This window comes from Podarcis filfolensis (assembly GCF_964270895.1).
Source record: "Podarcis filfolensis genome assembly, chromosome: 2".
In the NCBI taxonomy this organism is placed as follows: domain Eukaryota; kingdom Metazoa; phylum Chordata; class Lepidosauria; order Squamata; family Lacertidae; genus Podarcis; species Podarcis filfolensis.
The window spans coordinates 5,020,618-5,041,854 of NC_139605.1; the positions used below are offsets into that span (position 1 = coordinate 5,020,618).

A 21,237-nucleotide genomic window follows, 5' to 3' on the forward strand; every position below is an offset into this window, starting at 1 on the left:
AGGAGATGGAGGGTCTTGGTTGCTTTCTAATGACATCGTATCAACCAGCTGCCGCTCCACTTCTGCCGCTTCCTCCTTGTCTCCCATTATTTCCCAACTATTCCCCTCATTTGCCTCTGAGCTGTGACCTCCCACAAACCACTGTTATAAATCTATACTGTCTTCCTCTTCTCTGGAAGTGTCAAGATGGCGAGGCAGTCTCCACCATTCCTCCTCTGCCCAGTCCCTGACACCTGGTTTATGGCAGGAAAATTGCAGAAGCTCTAAATTCATAAAATCAATGTTCACAAATGTCTTGCCAGAAAGCTCTCTATCATCTACACTTCCAAAACAACCAGTATTAGCGACCTGTTAGTGTTAGGATATTTCCGTTCCACCTTAAAAGGCAGCAGGATGTTTGTGTCACAGCCTGCGTATTTCCTGTTCACAGGATGTTTATGCTATCTGTTCCTTTCGTTTTCTGCTTTTTTTTTTTGCCTGAGCAGTCGGAGCAGACGGTCATGTTTTCTTTGTTCTGACCAACGCCAAATAAACTGTAAATATGCTGTCCTGCTGTGCAACTTTTGCTGTGTGAATTTCTGCTGTTAGAGTGTGCTCTAAGCCAGAGGCTTAGTGTCGCTAAATAGCTGATACTGCGTGACTACGGGAGGTCGATGGATCGTCCGGCACCGAGCTTGGGGCCTCAGATGGACTCTATCTCCCTGGCAGTATCCCAACAACAGGTTATGGGCCCAGATTCACGGCACTTGCAGGAGAGTAAGACTGCGACAGACTGCTGAGGTATGTGTGGGAAAAGCGAAAGCAGAGGCTTTTCTGTTGCCGCGGCAGCCTCTTTGATGTCCGGCTGGCCTAATTGGCCTGGGAGCCGAGCCAAGCAGGCTTCGTGATTTATGAGAGCCAAGATAAGGAGTCTTTGAAGGCGTAAAGACTCACGGCTGACGTTAAGAGCTGGAATGGAGTTTTTCCAAGCCTCTGAAGCTGCTGAGTGTCCAAAATTAAATCGGGACAATTATGAGACCTGGGCAAAATGGTGTGAGAGTTTGCTGCGTCAGTGTGGGTTGTGGCATACTGTATGTGAAGCCCCTCCAGTTCCTCTGACAGGGAGATGGGAGGCTCAGAATTCGAGAGCCATAGACGTAATAGTCTTGTCCGTCTCTCTGGAGGAAATTGCTACGCTAGCTGGCAACACGACTGCACGTCAGATGTGGAATGCTTTGAAGATAGCCCATCTGCCAGTCATCCCAGCCCAGAGTTTGACCGCATCGGAGGTCCTGGCTGTTTCCCAGAATGCGAGTGAATGCAGTGATGCCGAGGGCACCGGTTGCAAGCTGCAGGGGGAGCTGACTGTGATGTCATCCCAGGCAGCATTCCAGCCTCCAGGGGGAGCCAAGGAGTCGGCAGCTGAGAGCTCTGTTTCCCATGGGAGCCAAGGTCAACTTTGCAGAGGCCGGAAGGCCAGAAGTAAACAGAGACGGATGTCTGCAGATGGCCCGAAGCAGAAGGGGGGTGAAAGGCCCACGCCAGTGGAAAACAAGGCTTTGTTTGCTGGCACAGCTTCACCAAAGGCTAAAGGCAAGTCTGATGGCCAGGAGCAGGGGGGCAAGCAGCAAAAGCCCACGCCAGTGGAAAACAAGGTTTTGTATGCTGGCACAGCTTCACCAAAGGCTAAAGGCAAGCTGCAAAAGCCCACGCCGGTGGGAAACAAGGCCAAGGCCAGGTTTGTTATTGACTCTGGGGCGACGCGCCATCTCACCAAAGACCGCCATCTGTTTATCTCCTTCACACCTCAAGATGGAGAGGTCCACCTGGCTGATGGAAGGACTTTGCAAGCTACAGGAGTTGGGACTGTGAAACTTGCAAGTTTGCATACTACCATCAGAGATGTACTTTTTGTTCCAGGAGCTGCGGACAATTTGCTTAGTGTCCCACAGCTAAATCAGCGTGGTTTTGAGATTTCCTTCAAGAGGACTGTCTGTATCATCAGAAAAGGCAAAGAGGACTTTTTGCATGCAAAGTTGTTGGATGGTTTGTTCTGTCTAACTTATGATGACAATGCTGTTATATCTAATGATGATTCTTGTTGTGTTGCACAAACTAACAAGGTTCTTCATGCAGGATGCATTCACGATGCACATAGAAGATTTTGTCACCTCTCTTGGCAAGCGCTAGCCAAGATGCCTGAGTTGGTTGAAGGTTTGGACATCAAACCTTGTAAATTTCACATGAAATGTGTATCTTGTGCAGAGAACAAGGTGAAGGTTGCTCCAAAAGGCAAGGAGTCTAGCAGGCAGGCTTCCAAACCCTACCAGCTAGTTCACGCAGACCTGGTTGGGCCTCTAGCGCCCTCTTTGGGAGGAGCAAGGTACTTCATGGTTCTAATTGATTCTTTTTCCAGGTACATTTATGTGTTTGTGCTCGAGCAGAAATCGCAAGCATTTCCTAGGTTCAAGGCATTCTGTGCTTGGTTGGAGAATGCTCATGGTAAACGTATTGGCTGTCTGTTTACTGATCGGGGCGGGGAGTTCACTTCTCAGCAGTTTGAAGCTTTCCTGACTGAGAAGGAAATCCAGCATGACTTGTCAACGCCTAGATCGCCATGGATGAATGGGCTTGCGGAGAGAGCAAATCAAACGTTGCTGCAAGGAATAAAAATCTTGTTGCATGATGCCAACCTCCCTGAGAAGTTTTGGGGGGAGGCTCTCTCGAATTTAGTTTACACTTTTAATCGCAGACTGTCATCACCTATTGGCTGCACTCCCTATGAGAAAATGTTTGGTAAGAAACCTAACACCAAGCACTTGAGAATCTTTGGTTCTGACATGTGGGTACACACCCCACAAAGCAACAAGCTTGGGAAGCGTGGGGCACATGGTTTGTTCATGGGGTACGATAAAGGTGCATACAGAGTTTGGATGACTAACTCTAAATCCATAAAGTTCACAAGGAGTGTTGAGTACAATCCTAAGTGGGGGGAAAATGTGGGAATTTTCCAGAGTTACCCAGAGGAGGATGAAGGTGATGTGAAGAAAGCAGATCATGCTGAGAAAGCTGAGGAAACTGAGGATGATGATGATGATGATGATGATGATGATGATGATCAGAGTTCGGATTCCAGTTCAGTGGGCGGCGCTGCTGCTGCTGTCAGTGACAGTGATGACACAGCAGACTACAAGAGCGCAAAGGCCTCAGTCAGACCATCTGATGAGTCTGACAATGAACTGGAAGAACCACTGTTCACCATTGGTCACTTTTCTCCTAAGAAGGAGGAGATAAGTCCAGAAGACTTGCGTCTAGTTCGCAGGTCTGAAAGGGCGACCAAAGGCAAACCTCCAAAGAGATTTGCTGATGAGTTTGCTAAGACAGCAACTGCTGTTCTTAGTAGCTCTGAGAAGGTGTGGGAACCTTCAAGCTTCAAAGAGGTCCAGGAGTTAACCTCTAAAGATGCTGAGCCTTGGCTTAATGCCATGAAGGCTGAAGTTGATTCCTTGAACAGGAACCAGACTTGGGAGCTGGTACCGGTAGTCCCAGGGATGAGACTGGTTGGCAGCAAATGGGTCTTCAAGGCCAAGACAGACCAGAATGGCAAGGTTGTCAGACACAAAGCCAGATTGGTTGCCAGAGGTTTTTCACAGGTACCAGGGCAGGATTACCACGAGACCTACTCACCCACGGTCAAATATGAGAGCATTCGGATGATGCTCAAGATCGCTGCGGAGGAGAAACTGCATGTTTCCCATCATGACATAAATACAGCTTTTTTGTACGGGATTTTGGCGGAGGAGCTGTACATGCTTCCACCTGACGGGATGCAGATACAGAAGGGAATGGTCTGTAAACTGCGGAAATCCTTATATGGTCTCAAGCAGAGTGCCAGGTGTTGGAACACAAAACTCACTGAAACGTTGCTTTCTCTAGGTTTTCACCAGGGCAAAGCTGATCCGTGTGTGTTTGTCAAGGAGGAGGGGCAAAACAAACTGTATTGTTTATGTTTTGTTGATGATCTTCTGATGTTTTGGAAGAATCAGGCTTTCTACCAAAGCACCCTAGCTCAGCTGAAGGAGCACTTTGACATGAAGGATCTTGGTGAGGTATCCAACTATCTTTCTCTGCAGGTGGAGAGGGACCAAGCAGGTAATTTTCTGGTACACCAAACACAGAAAATTGCTGATGTATTAACCAGGTTGAATTTGGTTGATGCAAACCCAGCAGACACACCGATGGTGACAGGTTACCAGGTAGACAGTACTGCTGAAGCGTTTTCTGACACAACGCTGTACAGATGCATCCTAGGCAAGTTGAATTTCATTGCTAGATGTTCAAGACCTGACATTGCTGTAAGCACTAACCTGCTTAGCAGACATGCTAACAATCCTACTGTTCAGGATTGGAAAGCTCTGAAGCGCATAGCCCGGTATTTGAAAGGGACTATGCACTACAGGCTGAGGTTCACCAGTCAGAAGACTGGAGGTCTTGAAATCTTTGCAGATGCAAGTTTTGGAAGTGACACCACGGATGGTACAAGCACTTCTGGAGTATGCTACATGTACAACCACTGCCTGTTTGACTGGTTGTGCAAAAAGCAGACGACAGTTAGCCTAAGTTCCTGTGAAGCAGAACTCAATGCTCTGTCATTTTCACTCATGGATTGTGAATGGTTGATGCAACTGTTTAAGGACATTGGGGTTTCTGTGAAATGTCCTATACAAGTGTATCAAGACAATAGATCTTGTTTGGCTTTGCTGAACTCGGAGAGTTGCAAGCAAAGGACCAAGTACTTGCAGATTAAGCTACATCGTGCAAGAGAGTGTATTCAGAAAGGACTCATTCAGGTGTCCTACATGCCAGGAAATGAAATTCCTGCTGATCTGTTGTCTAAGGTTGTTAACAGAGAACAACTTAAGGTTTACATACAAAGGTTGCAATTGGGTTGAACCACAGGTACTACAGGTTACACGGAAAGGGGGAGGATGTTAGGATATTTCCGTTCCACCTTAAAAGGCAACAGGATGTTTGTGTCACAGCCTGCGTATTTCCTGTTCACAGGATGTTTATGCTATCTGTTCCTTTCGTTTTCTGCTTTTTTTTTGCCTGAGCAGTCGGAGCAGACGGTCATGTTTTCTTTGTTCTGACCAACGCCAAATAAACTGTAAATATGCTGTCCTGCTGTGCAACTTTTGCTGTGTGAATTTCTGCTGTTAGAGTGTGCTCTAAGCCAGAGGCTTAGTGTCGCTAAATAGCTGATACTGCGTGACTACGGGAGGTCGATGGATCGTCCGGCACCGAGCTTGGGGCCTCAGATGGACTCTATCTCCCTGGCAGTATCCCAACAGTTAGCAGTAGTCATCATAAGCCAATAGGCTCATGTTGGAAATATTCAGGAATGAGCAAGCCACCAAATATTTCAAGACTAGGACTACCCTCTTCCATGAGGATGCATTGACAACTCCTGAATCCACCAACTCATACCCCCATTGCAAACTTTAATAAGTCATGCAGGGCAACAGTTGGGGGACCACCTGGATGAGACCACCTGAAGTCAAACACTTTTCTTGACCCATTTCAATCTGGGTTCAACGTTGTTATGCATGGAATCAAAGAAGCAGAAATAAAAACAAAAATTGTGAAACAAAGTAGTAATAAATGCTGAAAGTGAATGTATAATAAGGATGGAGGGGCCCTACAGTCCTATCTGTTTTATAATCTGATGGACTTGTTACTGAAGATGTCCATTTCATTGACTTGCACTGGTGTAAATCCATATTGTCTTTAAATGTTGAATTGTGGTTCAAAGAGCAATAGAACCTCAACAGCTGAAAACCTCATTTGCAAGCAGTGAGAGTCACTTCAGAAGGTTCCACTTCTTCAAGAATCTGCCCAAAGTCAAGGAGCCCTAATCCAGAATAGGGCTGAATTAAGCATTAAGCAAAATAAGCACGTGCTCAGGGCCTCAAGGGAAGGGGGGCACCATTGCTGAATTTACCCTGAGCTTTGCAATTAGAAAAAAATAGGTGTGTTTTTTTTCAAATATAAAATGGTAATATTCAAAAATAAATGTTATTTTCCACCTTACTGTAGGTTCTGCTTCCTTTTGGAAAATCAGACTTAATTTTACAGTTTATTGGTGTTTATTTTCTGAATTAGATACACATGGGGGCACCAAGATCTTTTAAGTGCTTGATCCGGCTGTAACCTTCGGTAAAAGATACCATAGCCCCCATGTTTTACCTTTTCATCATCTGCAACGAATACCCAAAGCATTAAGCCTGGGTCTGACTGTTAACTGTCTCTCTCTCTTTGCTGGGGTTTCAAGCTCATTCTGTCTGTGACATCATACACTGATGTCACAATGATACATCTGCATTCATCCGTGGTAACGTCACCGGCCAATGTCACTCCTGTAACTAGGTCACCAGCAGCCTGGCTCGCCAGCAAACTTAATGTTTTAGTTCATAGCCTGAGCATGAAGAAGAATATGGAGATCATCAGGGGGGTTAGGCTGAGTGTTTACCAGTGTGTGGATGATACACAGCTCTACCTCTCTCTTAAATAGGAACAAGTGAAGGGGTGAATGTCCTGTGTGAGTATCTGGAGATGGTTGGAGGATGTATGGTAGCCAATGGATTGAGCTCCATCTGGTAGGCTGTCTGAGACCCTACCTGCCCACAGACTATGCCGCCAGAGTAGTGCATGCTCCAGTTATCTCCCACTTGGATTACTGCATTCAGGTAGGTAGCCATGTTGGTCTGAAGCATTTGGGGGGGGGGGAATGTCCAGTAGCACCTTAGAGACCAACTAAGTTTGTTCTGGGTATAATCTTTCGTGTGCATGCACACTTCTTGAGATACCTACTGAAGTGGACTACTGCAATGCACTCTATGTGACCTTTGAAGGTGATCCAGAAGGTACAACTAATCCAGAATGTGGCAGCTAGACTGGTGACTGGGGGTGGCCGCTGGGACCCTATATAACCTAAAGGATCTTCACTGGCTGGCAGTACATTTCTGAGCAGAATTCAAAGTGTTGGTACTCACCTTTAAAGCCCTCAGTAACCTCAGCCCAGTATACCTGAAGGAGCATCTCCACTCCCATTGCTCAACCCGGATATTGAGGTCCTCCTATGAGGGTCTTCTGGCAGTCCCCTCACTGCGAGAAGTGAAGTTACAGGGAACCAAACAGAGGGCCTTTTTGGTAGTGGCACCTTCCCTGTGGAACGCACTCATTTCATATGTCAAGGAGATAAAGAACTCTATAACTTTTAGAAGACATCTGAAGGCAGCCCTGTATTGGGAAGTTTTTATGTTTGATGTTTTACTATGCTTTTATATATGATGTGAGCCACCCACAGAGGCTGGGGTAGCCCAGCTAGATGGGTGGGGTATATATATTAAGATTGTTGTTGCTGTTGTGATTATAAAATATGCTTTTAGTATTTAAAAAAAAATCAATGAAAACACAATAGTGCTGTTTCATTTATTTTACACCTCCAGTGGGTCTATAATCTGATTAGTTCTTAATTTGCTCCAGGAGCAGAAATACCAGTGGGAAGCTTTTCCTTGCATGCAAAGACAGTGATGGTGGTGGAAGATGTGCTTCCTGCAACTGGCTTCTTTCAGGAAACAGAATGTGTGTTTTGTGTGGAGACACTGTTTAACTATCCAAAGACCAGCTGGACATCGGCGTCTAACAAGCTCATCAGCTGCATATTCCTGCATTGCAGAAGGTTGGACTAGATGATCCTCAGGATCCCTTCCAACTCTGTGATTTTACAAGTCTGTTGCAAGCAGTGAAAGTCCCATCAGAAGATTTTAGAGAAACTGAATGCCAGGTTCACCCAGCAGGATCATCCGCAGACACCGGAACATCTGATGATCCTTCAGTCTCTTTTCAGTTTCACGTTTGATAGTTGCAGTGAGTAGCTTTGTACTGTAAGTGGCGAAGAACCTCCTCCCAACCCTTTTTCGCTGCAAATGAATAGCCACTTACTGAATTTAACATTTATGTTAATAGCCTTCCTCAGCCCAACTATGTATGATTGAAATTCTTCCAGGGAAGGAGCAATCTTCAAAGTCTGTAACAGATTTCTCTGTCCTGACTCTTCCAACATTCAGCTACATTGGAAGCTGAATTGAATTGAATTTCTAGTTGGCTGCTAGTATATTACTAAGCTAAAGCCAGATATTATTGCTACTGTATAAATCCAATGCACCAGTCAGCTGGTTGGGCTGTTTCATAAATCCGAACTTCTATTAGCTCATGTGAGTATCTCATGGCTCGGTGTTAGAGACCTCCATTGGATGCCAATGAATCTATAGTTCTGAGGCAGTGTGGTGTAGTGATCACGGAGTTGGACTGGGGCCTAGGACACAAGGGTTTAAATTCCCACTTAAAGTCCAAACTTCTAGTATTATTACTGGGAAGGAGGAAAACTTTTCCTATCCATATTATCCACACCATGCAGGACTTTATACACCTCTACCATGTCCTGTCTTGCTGGTCTTGGTCCATCATAGCTATTCTATAGTTCCCTGGACTTGAGAGTCACATCACTGAGTTCTCACAAACACGTTTTGCTTTGGCTATTCTATGGTTTCTTTCTTTCTTTCTTTCTTTCTTTCTTTTAAATAATTTTTATTAGATTTTCCACTTAAATCATATTCACATTTTTTTACATACTTCTATAACTTAATATATTACTCTGTAAGAGCATCAACATCCTTCCCTCCCTCTTTCTGACTTCCACATATCTTTCCATATTTTTCACATTTCTATAATCACTTATTTACCCTTTGTCAAATTATAATATTTCACCTTATTATTGGTAAATCAGTCCCTTATATTTACATTACAAAACATTTCAATTCAGGCCTACAAACGTTTTCAAATGTTTACAATTTTCTTTCATATAAAATATAAATTTGTTCCAGTCCTTTTGAAACAGTGCGTCACACTGATTCCGGATCTTCCCCGTCAACTTGGCCATCTCTACATACTCCATCATCTTGACCTGCCAATCTTCCAGTGTTGGGAGTTCCTGCTGCTTCCGTTTCTGAGCCAGAAGTGTTCTTGCAGCCGTTGTGGCATACATAAACATGTTTACCTCTCTTTTATGTATTTCTTCACCAATTAAACCTAATAAAATGCCTCTGGTTTTTTATTGAACTTATATTTCAAAACCTTTTTTAACTCATTATATATTATATCCCAGAAGGCTTTCACTTTGGAGCAAGTCCACCGCATATGGAGGAAATTCTTCTCCTTACACTTCCAACAATTTTTGTCTTGATTAATATAGATTTTAGCAAGTTTGGCAGGTGTGATATACCATCGGTACATCATCTTAAATACATTTTCTTTGAGTGACACACATGCTGCAAATTTTTCCCACCTTTCAAAATCAATAGTGTGCCCCAGATCCTGGACCCAACTAATCATAACACTAGCTATTCATAGTTTCTTGGACTTTACTGAAGTTAATGTTTCCTCAAGTTGAGCAGGGCCCAGATTGAGAGTCCCATCTTTGAGTTCTCACAAACATGTTTTGCTCTGGCTCTGCAGCTGCCCATTGAGTCACACAGCGATTCAAGGAACTTGCAGAGGAGGTGGACCTTCTTAACCTTATAATTATCAAAATCATGGTGATTTGTTTATCTAGTCCAGGGATTTCCCCAACGATGGCCTTGGAGTCCACAAATAACAAAACATCAGAATCACAGGCAGCATCAGATAACTGATTGTCACAAGCCTGAAAGAAGAACTGGGTCATAAATTTCAGAAGCCTCTTGTTTCTATGGGAGGTTTCCTTTTTCTACCTTTGCTTCTGAAGCTACTGCAAAGGTCCAGCAGGGCTTCTAATGTGACTGCTGTCACAAGAGTGTATGATTCTTGCAGGCATAGCCAGGATGATATTTCTGCTGCTGCTGCTGTTTGTGCTGCTAATGCCCCATGGAGCCTGTGGGATGCTGAAAGCAAAATGCCCATTGAACCTAAATGAGGAAAGTGATCCGTTGAATTATTACAGGCCAGGAGACCACCTCATTAGTCAGGTCATATTACCAAGAGCTTTTATACCTTACCCAATCAACTTTTCACGGCATCCCAAAAACACTGTTATTACGTAAGTGACTTTATGTTACCCAGTCTGCATTCACATTTATTGCTGTTTTACAGAGGCAGCATCTAGTTTCTGGCCATGCCCCTTGGTATCCTGCAAACAAAGAGGTTGTTTCAGAACCCTTTCCCTATTTTGGGCTTCAGTTTCATTAATGCAGCTAAAACATAGTTGATCATCTCATGTCTCATGAAAAAGGGTGTTTCTTCCTAGTCGAGTATTAACAGCTTTGACAGCTTCCTCTATTCCTTTATTCCCAAAAAACTGTCTAAATTAAATGTCCCTGGTGTGTTGGGTGTATGTGGATTACAACGTATCTTAAATAAGTTCTTAATCCACGGTGCAATCTTGCATTTGTGGATCAAAGAATGTGTAAAAATTGGAATGTAAGGATACCACAACCTTCCCTTCAAACTCACTGGAATGTTCAAATCAGTATAGGAACCTTACTAGGTGTTCCACGAGACTCAGAAGTTAAGGTGAGTAACCCAAGATAGGGCATTTCTCTCTTTCATATCTTCTCATCCTGTAAATAGTTCTTGCCAACTTAAGGAACTCTAAATGAGCATTACCATCTAATTCACCCCAGCTCAAGCTCTCCTAAAGGCTACTCCTCTCTTTTTTGGTGGGTCTGGGCAAGATTCTGCTCCTTCCTAGCTGCAGAGTTTCCCGTTAGATATAACTTGTATAGAGCAAGGAGTTGTTTTCATTTAATGGAGAATGGAAGCTGAAACGATTTTTCTTTTATTCATTTATTTGCAGTTGGTCAGCAAAGGACACCTCACCAGTCCTCTCCATCTTGTTTGCAACTCAGGAGATCACCCGGTATCTTAAGCATTTAGCCAATGTCACCCTGGGCTATAGCATCTATGAGGCCGCTTTTGATGTCAGGACAACTGCCGATGCCATGCTAGACAGTATTCCAAACTACAGCTGTGGAAGAAAGAATAACGTGTTGGCTGTTTTTGAAGCAACTTCTTCTGAAATCCCCAGCCAGATTTCAAGCATGTTGGGCATCTACAAAATGCCCCAGGTAGGAATTGGAAGGGAAGAGATTTATTGTGTTTAATTCCTCTCTGCTGTCTCTCTAGCAGTGGTGAGGAACCCCTTCATGCCCCAGAAGTTTCTAAACTGCAAAGCCAACCATCTGGCCATTAGCCATGCTTGTACGGACTGATGGAAGTTGAACTTCAGCAATATCCTAAGGGCCAAATTTTCCAGGGAACACAAAAGAGTAGCACGCAAAAAGAGAGACCAAAGGGGGGGGGGGGAATCACATTGCAATAAAGTGGAAAGCGAGTTAGAAAACCCTCAGCCACTTCCTATCTCCCTCCCCGGTTTGTCAATAGGAAGATGTGGTTGAAAGTACCCCTGGCCCCTAAAGGGTTCTTGTTTCTCAGGAAGACCAATGGATGTCTGACAGCTAACTGAACACAGAAGTTTAAGTACTTGCACTCCTCAAAACTGTGCAGCAGCTTGGCTTCTGCCTCTCATTCTGTGTAGTGCCCCATTGTGACTCTAGGAAGAGTTTGGGGTGCCATGACCCCACAAGGCCCAGATGCCCTGTTCTGCCCCAGTGTCCATTGGAGCCACTTCCTTCTCTGTAAACTCCAGGTCCTCTTCTGAACACGATTCCACCATCAGAGGCATGGCATGTATCCCATAAGCCTCTGGTTAGCTACTGTGAGAAGATGGGCCTTTGGCCTGATCATGCAATGAGGCCTTTCTTGTGTATTCCTGAAAACATGACACCAATCCTTTTGTTACTAGATCAGTTTTGGCTCTGCTGCTCAGGATCTGGATGACAAAACCCAGTTCCCTTTTGTCTACCGGATGGTCCCCAAAGAAGAAACCCAGCACTTGGGGATTATCAAGTTGTTGCTACATTTCGGGTGGACGTGGATCGGTCTCTTTGTTCCAGACAATGACAATGGAGAAAGGTTCCTAAGAGCCTTCACCCTTCTGATGATCCACAGTGGGATTTGTGTTGCTTTCTTGGAAAAAATTCATATTTCGACCCTGGGACAAATGTCATCCTTACATTGTAAACCATCTGATTTGAGACAAGTCAAGGTGTTTGTTTATTATGGGGACTCTGAGCACAGAATTTATCCAATTGTGATGTTACAAAGAATTCAGGAAGTGAGGAAATCTCAGGGGATAGTCTGGATCACAACAGATCTTCTGGACATTGATGAGATGTTGTTTGGTGGCATAGATTACTTCGAGCCTGCCCAAGGTTCTTTGTCCTTTGTAATGAATACCAAAAAACGGACAGAACATGGCTACTATACTCGACTTTCAGATGCAACTGCATCTGTATTTTCACAGTTTTGGAAGAAAGCATTCCATTGTTCATGTTCAAACAAAGTAATATCCGTGGAGGGTTGGACAAGATGCACAGAAAAGGAACCACTGGAAACTTTGTCCCACAAGGAGATGGGGGCAATCTGGTCTCAAGACCGCTACAGCACTTACTACGGCATCCAGTTTGTGGCCCAAGCCTTAAATGTCGCATATTCATCCAGATCCAAATGGATGTTAATGGCGGGTGGAGGAGACAGATTGGAACTTCAAAGACTGCAGCCATGGCAGGTCTGTCCTCTCCCCTTTTTTGTAAATACCTTCTGGAATCCGTTTCAGATTGTATATTCTTTGTAGTTTACCTCATTGTTATTGTTAAATATGTTTAGGTTTCCTATGCCCTGTCTTTAGTAGGACATGTTAATAAGTTTTTTTTTAATTGTTCATCTATTTTTGTGGTTCTAATATACTTTGAAAATTGATTAAAATAATTTTTTTTAATAGATAATTTGGGAAAGGTAGGGGGGAATCTTTCAAAGCACAAAATAAGCTATGAAAAATTGTTAAGGAGCATTCTCTTACATAGAGTTTAATTAATTAATTAGTTGATTAATTACTATATTTAGTTCATAACATTTATATACAGTATTACTTGACTCCTGAAAAAAACATCAAACCACTTTACAAAAAAGTTAAAATGAAAAAAATTTCACTAAAGAAAACCCTTATTTAAAACACAGAAAGTTGAAATCACAATAGGATTGGTTAGAGCCAATTAAAAGGCTTGTTAGCTTTCTACAGTTGCCAAGTGCTTGCTAGGATGTGTCCTCTATATGTGCTTATTTGAGTCATATTTCCTGTGAATTTATAACCTGATAAAAGACCAGTTGTAATGACCAAAAGGTTGTTATCTTTAGCTGACACGAGGCCTTGATGTCCTTGATTTAGGACCACTCTCTCAAAACTGGAAAGATGTCTGGAACCTTACTCAGTTATCTAAGAAAAACAAGACTATGCCCCACAAAATATCCAAAGTCATGAAAAGCTTTGCTCAATCATATACCCAGAAATATCCTGCAATTATTTTGTTTAAACATAATTTACTCTCATCTCTTATGGAGTTTGCACACAAGCCTTCTGTTTTCTCACAAAATCCGGATATCATGTTTTCTAAAGCTGGCGTTTTCTCTGCCATTCTAGCTTCACACTTTCTTGAAAGAAATTTGGCTTTCCAATTCATCCATAGGAGGGATGTATTCTGATCAGAATGGGGAGCTGACGGCCAACTTTGATATCGTGAACTGGGTCGTATTTCCCAATAGATCTCAGAGCAGAAGGAAAGTTGGGAGCATCCAGGGACAGGCATCCTCCGGAATAAAATTCTCCATTAAACCAGAAGCCATTGTGTGGCCTGGGAGCTTCAGCAAGGTCATTGCATTCATTCATTTATCTGTTTATTTGTTGCACTTATATCCCACCTTTTCTCTATGGAGCTTCAATAAATCTCAAATGCAGTTTAAAAGGCCATAGTTTGTTTAATCCTTTGTGTTCAACAATATTTGCGTTCAACAATTAAAAATGAAACTTTATGTCAGAAAGAAAATGAGTTCTCCACAGTTCTACCAAATTTGGAAGAGTCTCACTCCCATTTTAAAGCTTTCTAACCTGGTCTCAGTATTCTAAAAATGATTTTTATTTGAGCATGTTTTTAGTCAGAGCCTTCAGATGATGTCTGTGCTTTATGTTGATCTCCTTGGATGCTCCTTTTCTTAGTTTTTAGGTTGTGCCTCGTTCAAGATGCACCGAAAGCTGTCGCCCTGGATATGCCAGAGTGGCTAAAGAAGGGGAGGCCGTTTGCTGCTACGATTGTGCTCCTTGTGCAGAAGGGACCATCTCCACTCAGGAAGGTGGGTGACTCCAGAAGAAAGGGAGAGGCAAGATATCGTGGGATTCCAGGGGTCACACAGGGTCCGTGCTCCTTTGGAGAACTGAAGACTCAGGGGAGACTGCTGTATCTTTAAGAAATATGATTTATTCACATATTTACACCTTCAGTCTGCATGGAGGAAGTCCAGATCTTAGCACATGATCAAGAGCGACTTGTTTACTATAGCAGTGCAGCACATCGACTGGGTGAGGACTGCAGGGCCTGCTCCCTTCCAGGGCCTTTTCCAACTGGCCCAGGGGGCATGGCCCAGGCCCTCTCTCCCAGCTATAAAGGGACTCCTGCTGGGGTGAGGCCTTGGACCATCGACTGGGTGAGGACTGCAGGGCCTGCTCCCTTCACGGCCTTTTCCAACTGGCCCAGGGGGCGTGGCCCAGGCCCTTATTTGGAACAAACTTTTGAGGAAGTGTGGGAAGTGTTCTGCCATTGCTTCCCTGTTCCAGGTGATTAATGTGCTTTAAAATGTCCTCAAGCAGTCGGTGGCAATTTAAATTTTTATTTCTTTTTTTCCTTTTTTCCTTTGTTGGGGGTGGGTGGGATGGATGGATATTTGGTTGGGGATTAATTTTAGTATAATTGTTCTGTTCCTTTTTCTTTTTGTTGTTGTTTTATTGGTTCTGTATAGTTTGTGTTTTGTTTTAAGGGGCGGGATCAGGGCTGCCTGGGAGTGGGGCCCCAGACAACACGATGGCTGGGACAAGTTCCACGGGGGGGGGAAGCACTGGGACATCCGATCTCGGTGATCATGGGCAGGAGGCGGAGTTACACTAAGACCACACCATGTCATTACCAAGGAGGCAGGTTTACTCGTTGTTTGAAGACTATCCCTGCCTCCGGGTCTGGCCTTGACCAGATGGATACTGGAATCAACAGGGGAAACCCACATGACCTGAAGGTGTTGCTGTGTAATGCCAGGTCAATGATGAATAAAACCACTGCCATCCACGACCTGATTGTGGATGGAGGATTTGACCTGGCATGTGTGACAGAGACCTGGTTGGAGGAAGCAGATGGGCCAGTGTGGTGTAGTGGTTAAGAGCGGTAGTCTCGTAATCTGGGGAACCGGGTTCGCGTCTCCGCTCCTCCACATGCAGCTGCTGGGTGACCTTGGGCCAGTCACACTTCTTTGAAGTCTCTCAGCCCCACTCACCTCACAGAGTGTTTGTTGTGGGGGAGGAAGGGAAAGGAGAATGTTAGCCGCTTTGAGACTCCTTAAAAAGGGAGTGAAAGGCGGGATATCAAATCCAAACTCTTCTTCTTCTTCTTCTGTCCTTGCCGCTGCTTGCCCACCAGGTTTCTCTTACGCACAGCAACCCAGGTCATGTGGGCGGGGAGGGGGGGTTGCAGTGATTTTTAGGAAGTCACTAGCTTGCACCAGGCGTCCTACTGGGAAGATCCAGTTTTCTGAGTGCATGTTCTGGAAGCTGGGCAATAGGGGCAGTACAGGATTCCTTTTGGTGTACCGACCTCCCCGCTGCACCAAGGATTCCCTGTCCGAGCTGCTTCAGGTCGTGGCGGATTTTCTCCTGGAGACACCTAGTTTGGTTGTCCTAGGGGATTTTAACATCCATGCCGACACGACCTTACAAGGGGCTGCTCGGGACTTCATGGAAAGCATGGCCTCCATGGGGCTGTCCCTGAATAACTTTGGCCCAACTCATAGTCATGGACATGCCTTAGACCTGGTGTTCACCTCTAGTGACATGGGTGATCTGACACTAAGTAAAAGTGAAACAAAAGAAGTGCCATGGTCAGATCACTTCCTGGTGCAACTGGACTTCTCCGCGACCCTTCCCCTCTGCAGGGCGGTGGGACCAATTCAGATGGTCCGCTCCTGCCACTTAATGGATCCAAATGGTTTCCAGATAGTGGTAGGGGATGCTTTATCCCATGTTGATGGCCTTTCAGCTGATTCGCTGGTGGCCCGCTGGAATGCGGAGTTAACCAGGGCTATCGACTGTCTGGCTCCGAAGCGCCCTCTCCGATTGCATGGAGCCCGGACAGCCCCGTGGTTTTCTTCGGAGCTGAGGGCGATGAAACAATCGCTGAGACGGCTAGAGCGTCGGTGGCAGAAAACTCACTCCGAATCTGACCGGACACAGGTTAGAGCTCAACCTCGAGCCTACCATGTGGCGATAGCGATGGCGAAGAAGACCTTCTTCGCCGTCTCTATTGCATCTGCAGAAAATAGTAGCAGGAGACTCTTTCAGGTGGTTCGCAATTTAACGGAACCACCTTTACCACCGGGGCCTTGTAAAGACCCCAAGATCTCCTGCAACGATTTTGCAAAGTTTTTTGAAGATAAAATCACTCATATTCGGAAGGAGCTAGACACCACTGTGGGAGCAGGGCTGGGGCGGGAGAGTGCTAGAGCTCTGTCTGCTCAAGTTGCATGGAATCAATTTCAATCCATTACCCCCGAGGATGTGGACAGGCTGCTTGGACGCGTGAAACCAACCACCTGTTTCCTTGATCCTTGCCCATCCTGGCTAATAAAAGCAAGCCGGGAAGGGCTGGGCGATGGGCTCTGCGGGGTTCCCTCTGTGAAGGAACATTCCCAGATCCGCTGAAAGAGGCGGTCATCAAACCGCTTCTTAAAAAACCATCTTTAGACCCGGCCAGTATAGCCAACTATCGCCCAGTCTCAAATCTTCCATTCTTGGGCAAGGTGATTGAGCGCGTGGTTGCTGAACAACTCCAGGCACGCCTGGAGGATGCAGACCATTTGGATCCCTTCCAATCGGGATTCAGGCCTCATCATGGGACTGAAACTGCCTTGGTCGCGCTGGTTGATGATCTCCGGCGAGCTAGGGACAAAGGTGAGAGTTGTTTCCTAGTTCTGCTGGATCTCTCAGCGGCCTTTGATACAATCGACCATAACATCCTTCTGGACCATCTAGAGGGGCTGGGAGCTGGGGGCACTGTTATACAGTGGTTTCGCTCCTTCCTCCTGGGCCGTGTTCAGAAAGTGGTGGTGGGAGATGAGTGTTCAGACCCCTGGGCCCTAACTTGTGGGGTGCCTCAGGGTTCCGTCTTCTCCCCCATGCTTTTTAACATCTATATGAAGCCGCTGGGAGAGATCATCAGGGGGTTTGGACTGGGTATCCATCAATATGCAGATGATACCCAGCTCTACCTCTCTTTCAAATCAGAACCAGTGAAGGCGGTGAAGGTCCTGTGTGAGTGCCTGGAGGCGGTTGGAGGATGGATGGCGGCTAATGGATTGAAGTTGAATCCTGACAAGACAGAATACTGTTTTTGGGGGACAGGGGGTGGGCTGGTGTGGAGGACTCCCTGGTCCTGAATAGGGTAACTGTGCCCCTGAAGGACCAGGTGCGCAGCCTGGGAGTCATTTTGGACTCACAGCTGTCCATGGAGGCGCAGGTCAATTCTGTATCCAGGGCAGCTGTCTACCAACTCCACCTGGTACGCAGGCTGAGACCCTACCTGCCCGCGGACTGTCTCGCCAGAGTGGTGCATGCTCTAGTTATCTCCCGCTTGGACTATTGCAATGCGCTCTACGTGGGGCTACCTTTGAAGTTGACTCGGAAACTACAACTAATCCAGAATGCGGCAGCTAGACTGGTGACTGGGGGTGGCCGCCGAGACCCCATAACACCGGTCTTGAAAGACCTACATTGGCTCCCAGTACGTTTCCGAGCACAATTCAAAGTGCTGGTGTTGACCTTTAAAGCCCTAAACGGCTTCGGCCCAGTATACCTGAAGGAGCGTCTCCACCCCCATCGTTCTGCCCGGACGCTGAGGTCCAGCGCCGAGGGCCTTCTGGCGGTTCCCTCATTGCAAGAAGCAAAGCTACAGGGAACCAGGCAGAGGGCCTTCTCGGTAGTGGCGCCCGCCCTGTGGAACGCCCTCCCATCAGATGTCAAAGCGATAAATAACTAACTACCTGACATCCAGAAGACATCTTAAGGCAGCCCTTTTCAGGCAAGTTTTTAATCTGTGATATTTTAGTGTCTTTTTGGTTTCTATGGAAGCCGCCCAAAGTGGCTGGGGAAACCCAGCCAGATGGCAGGGTATAAATAATAAATTATTATTATTATTATTATTATTATTATTATTATTATTATTATTACTTGAGTGGAAGAAATCTCTCCCAACCAATCTTCAGCCAGCCTAGCCAAAATGGGTACCTCCTTGTTCTCTTCCTTATTCTTCCCAGCACACCTTGCTAAAGACTGTATTTTCCTGACACCTCAAATGCACACCCCATCACCAGGGCAGAAAACAGACAGGTATGGATGTAAGAGTTTTGTTAGTAATTCTGAAGTCATTCTTCTTCTCTTCAGATGCAAAGATTTGCGTCAGATGCCCAGAAGATCAGCATGCAAATCAAGCGCGAAACAAATGTGTCCCCAAGACTATAACATTTCTCACTTATGAAGAACCCTTGGGGATTGTGCTGGTTTCCTTTGCTCTCTTCTTGTCCTTGACCACTGGCATTGTGAAAGGAATCTTTGTTAAATACAAGGAAACTCCCATAGTCAAAGCTAACAATCGAGACTTATCCTATATACTCCTCAGCTCCCTCCTGCTTTCCTTTTTGTCCTCCTTCCTGTTCATCGGCCGGCCAAGGAAAGTGACCTGCCTTCTCCGACAAACAGCCTTCAGCATCATCTTCTCAGTTGCTGTCTCTTCTGTTTTGGCAAAAACCATCACTGTGGTGCTGGCCTTCCTGGCCACAAAGCCAGGGAACAAGGTGAGGAGATGGCTGGGGAAGAGTCTGACCAACTCCATTGTCCTTTCCTGTTCCGGTATCCAAATTGTCATCTGCAGCATCTGGCTGGGAATCTCCCCACCCTTCCCAGACTCCGACATGCACTCCCAAGCTAGAGAGATCATCCTTCTATGCAATGAGGGATCTGTTGCCATGTTCTACACTGTCCTTGGCTACATGGGCTTCCTGGCTTCCATCTGCTTCACTGTGGCTTTCCTAGCCAGAAAGCTTCCCGGGTCCTTCAATGAAGCCAAGCTGATCACCTTCAGCATGCTGGTCTTCTGCAGTGTTTGGGTATCTTTTGTTCCCACCTACCTGAGCACCAAAGGGAAGTTCATGGTAGCTGTGCAGGTCTTCACTATATTGGCATCCAGTGCTGGGCTTCTGGGCTGCATCTTCCTTCCCAAGTGCTACATTATCATACTCAGGCCTGATCTGAACACAAAGGCACATCTAACTACAAAAAGTGAAGGTGGTAGTGTCTGATTTGTAGCTTCTTTGAAGATTATTGGCTTCACATAAAATATGATGTTGTAAAGATGGACTCCACCCTGGTTGGTGGCAGGAGAATTACAAATGCTCCTAGGTCATAGAATCTATGTTCGCAAATGTTCTGCCATAATCCTCTCCATCATTTACACTTCCCAAACAACCAGTACTAGCTATCACTTAGTAGTGGTAATCATAAACCAATAAGCTCATGTTGGAAAATTTCAGGAGGCATAAAGCCACCACATATTTCAAGACAGCCAGGCCTGTCCTTTTTCTTGAGGATGCATTGACTACTCTTGATTCCACCCACTCATACCCCCTTGACAAGCTTTAATACGTCAAGCAGGGCAACAGTTGGGAGATCACATGGATGGGACCACCTGAGGTCAAACTATTACCTTGACCTATTTCAATCTTGGTTCAGACCTTGTTATGCATGTAATCAAAGAAGCATAGATAAAAAATAAAATTGTGAAAGGAACTAGTAATGAATGATGAAAGTGAAGTGAAGAGGCACTGCAGTCATGTTTCTCTCTGATAGACCTCTTACCGAAGATGTCCATTTCACTGACCTGCACTGGGTAAGCTTATGGTATTTAATTTGTCCTTAATCTTCTAACATTCAGCAGCACTGGATGATCCAAACTTCAAGTATTATTCAGCGAGAGGAAGGGAAAAAATTGCCTATTTCCTCCACACCATGACGTCTCACCTTATTTGCCTTCATCCCTCTTGACTTCTCTGCTGTTCCTTGAAGTTTTCTGAAATTGTTTCTTCCTCAGGCCTAGCAAGTCACAGACTGACAAGCCTATCAGCAAGTTCTTACAAACATGTTTTTCCCCAGTCCTGCCTCTGCCCCAAAGGCTTCAGGATGATTTGTAGATGTCACAAATTGAACCCAGGACCTTCAGCAGGTATATAGTTCATATTCTGCTGTGCCCCTATATTATTGTTTCATCCATCTAATGCATTTTTGCTCTCTAGACAACTGTAACCTTTGGTAAAAGATACCATAGCCCCGATGTTTTACCTTTTCATCATCTGCCACGAATACCCAAAGCGTTAAGCCTGGGTCTGACTGTTAACTGTCTCTCACTTTGCTGGGGTTTGAAGCTCATTCTGTCTGTGACATCATACACTGATGTCACAATGATACATCTGCATTCATCCAGGGTAACGTCACTGGCCAATTCACTCCTGCAACATCTGATGGACTTGTTACTGAAAATGTCCATTTCACTGACCAGAACTGGTGGAAATATATATTGTCTTAAAATGCTGACTGTGGTTCAAAGAGCAATAGAACCTCAACAGCTGAAAACTTCATTTGCTAGCAGTGAGAATCACTTCAGAAGGTTCCACATCTTCAAGAATCTACCCCTAACTCCACTAACACCTGCACGGGAGAAAAACTTTTTCCTATCCATATTATCTACACCGTACTGGAGTTTATCAACCTCTATCATGTCCTGCCTTGCTCGTCTTGATCCATCATAGCTATTTTATAATTTCCTGGACTTTACTGAAGTTAATGTTTCCTCACGTTTAGCAGGGCCCAGATTGAGAGTCCCATCTTTGAGTTCTCACAAACATGCTTTACTCTGGCTCTGCAGCTGCCCATTGAGTCACACACCGATTCCAGGGAGTTGCAGA

At 45.2% G+C, this 21,237-nt stretch overlaps 1 protein-coding gene and 1 long non-coding RNA gene across 4 annotated transcripts in view; one reads left to right on the forward strand and one right to left on the reverse strand.

Annotated features, from left to right (window-relative positions):
- LOC310756502 (vomeronasal type-2 receptor 26-like) overlaps window positions 1-21,096 on the forward strand; it is an 80,714-nt gene extending 59,618 nt beyond the window's left edge. Inside the window, exons 2-6 of one of the 3 annotated variants that reach the window (XM_083600687.1) lie at window positions 10,871-11,141; window positions 11,879-12,703; window positions 13,613-13,840; window positions 14,193-14,319; window positions 18,665-21,096. In XM_083600687.1, coding sequence (XP_083456813.1) covers window positions 10,871-11,141; window positions 11,879-12,703; window positions 13,613-13,840; window positions 14,193-14,319; window positions 18,665-19,578 — 2,365 coding nt within the window. In that variant the 3' untranslated portion in view covers window positions 19,579-21,096. The remainder of the gene's footprint in view (window positions 1-10,870; window positions 11,142-11,878; window positions 12,704-13,612; window positions 13,841-14,192; window positions 14,320-18,664) is intronic. The other 2 variants (XM_083600689.1, XM_083600691.1) reach the window with 2 other exon arrangements.
- Window positions 5-20,686, reverse strand: LOC310757419. Its single transcript, XR_014545185.1, has 4 exons — window positions 20,615-20,686; window positions 10,074-10,204; window positions 8,471-9,129; window positions 5-306 (listed from the first exon to the last, which is right to left on the reverse strand). It is a non-coding gene; the product is annotated as an uncharacterized lncRNA (long non-coding RNA).
- Window positions 21,097-21,237: the final 141 nt, after the last annotated feature.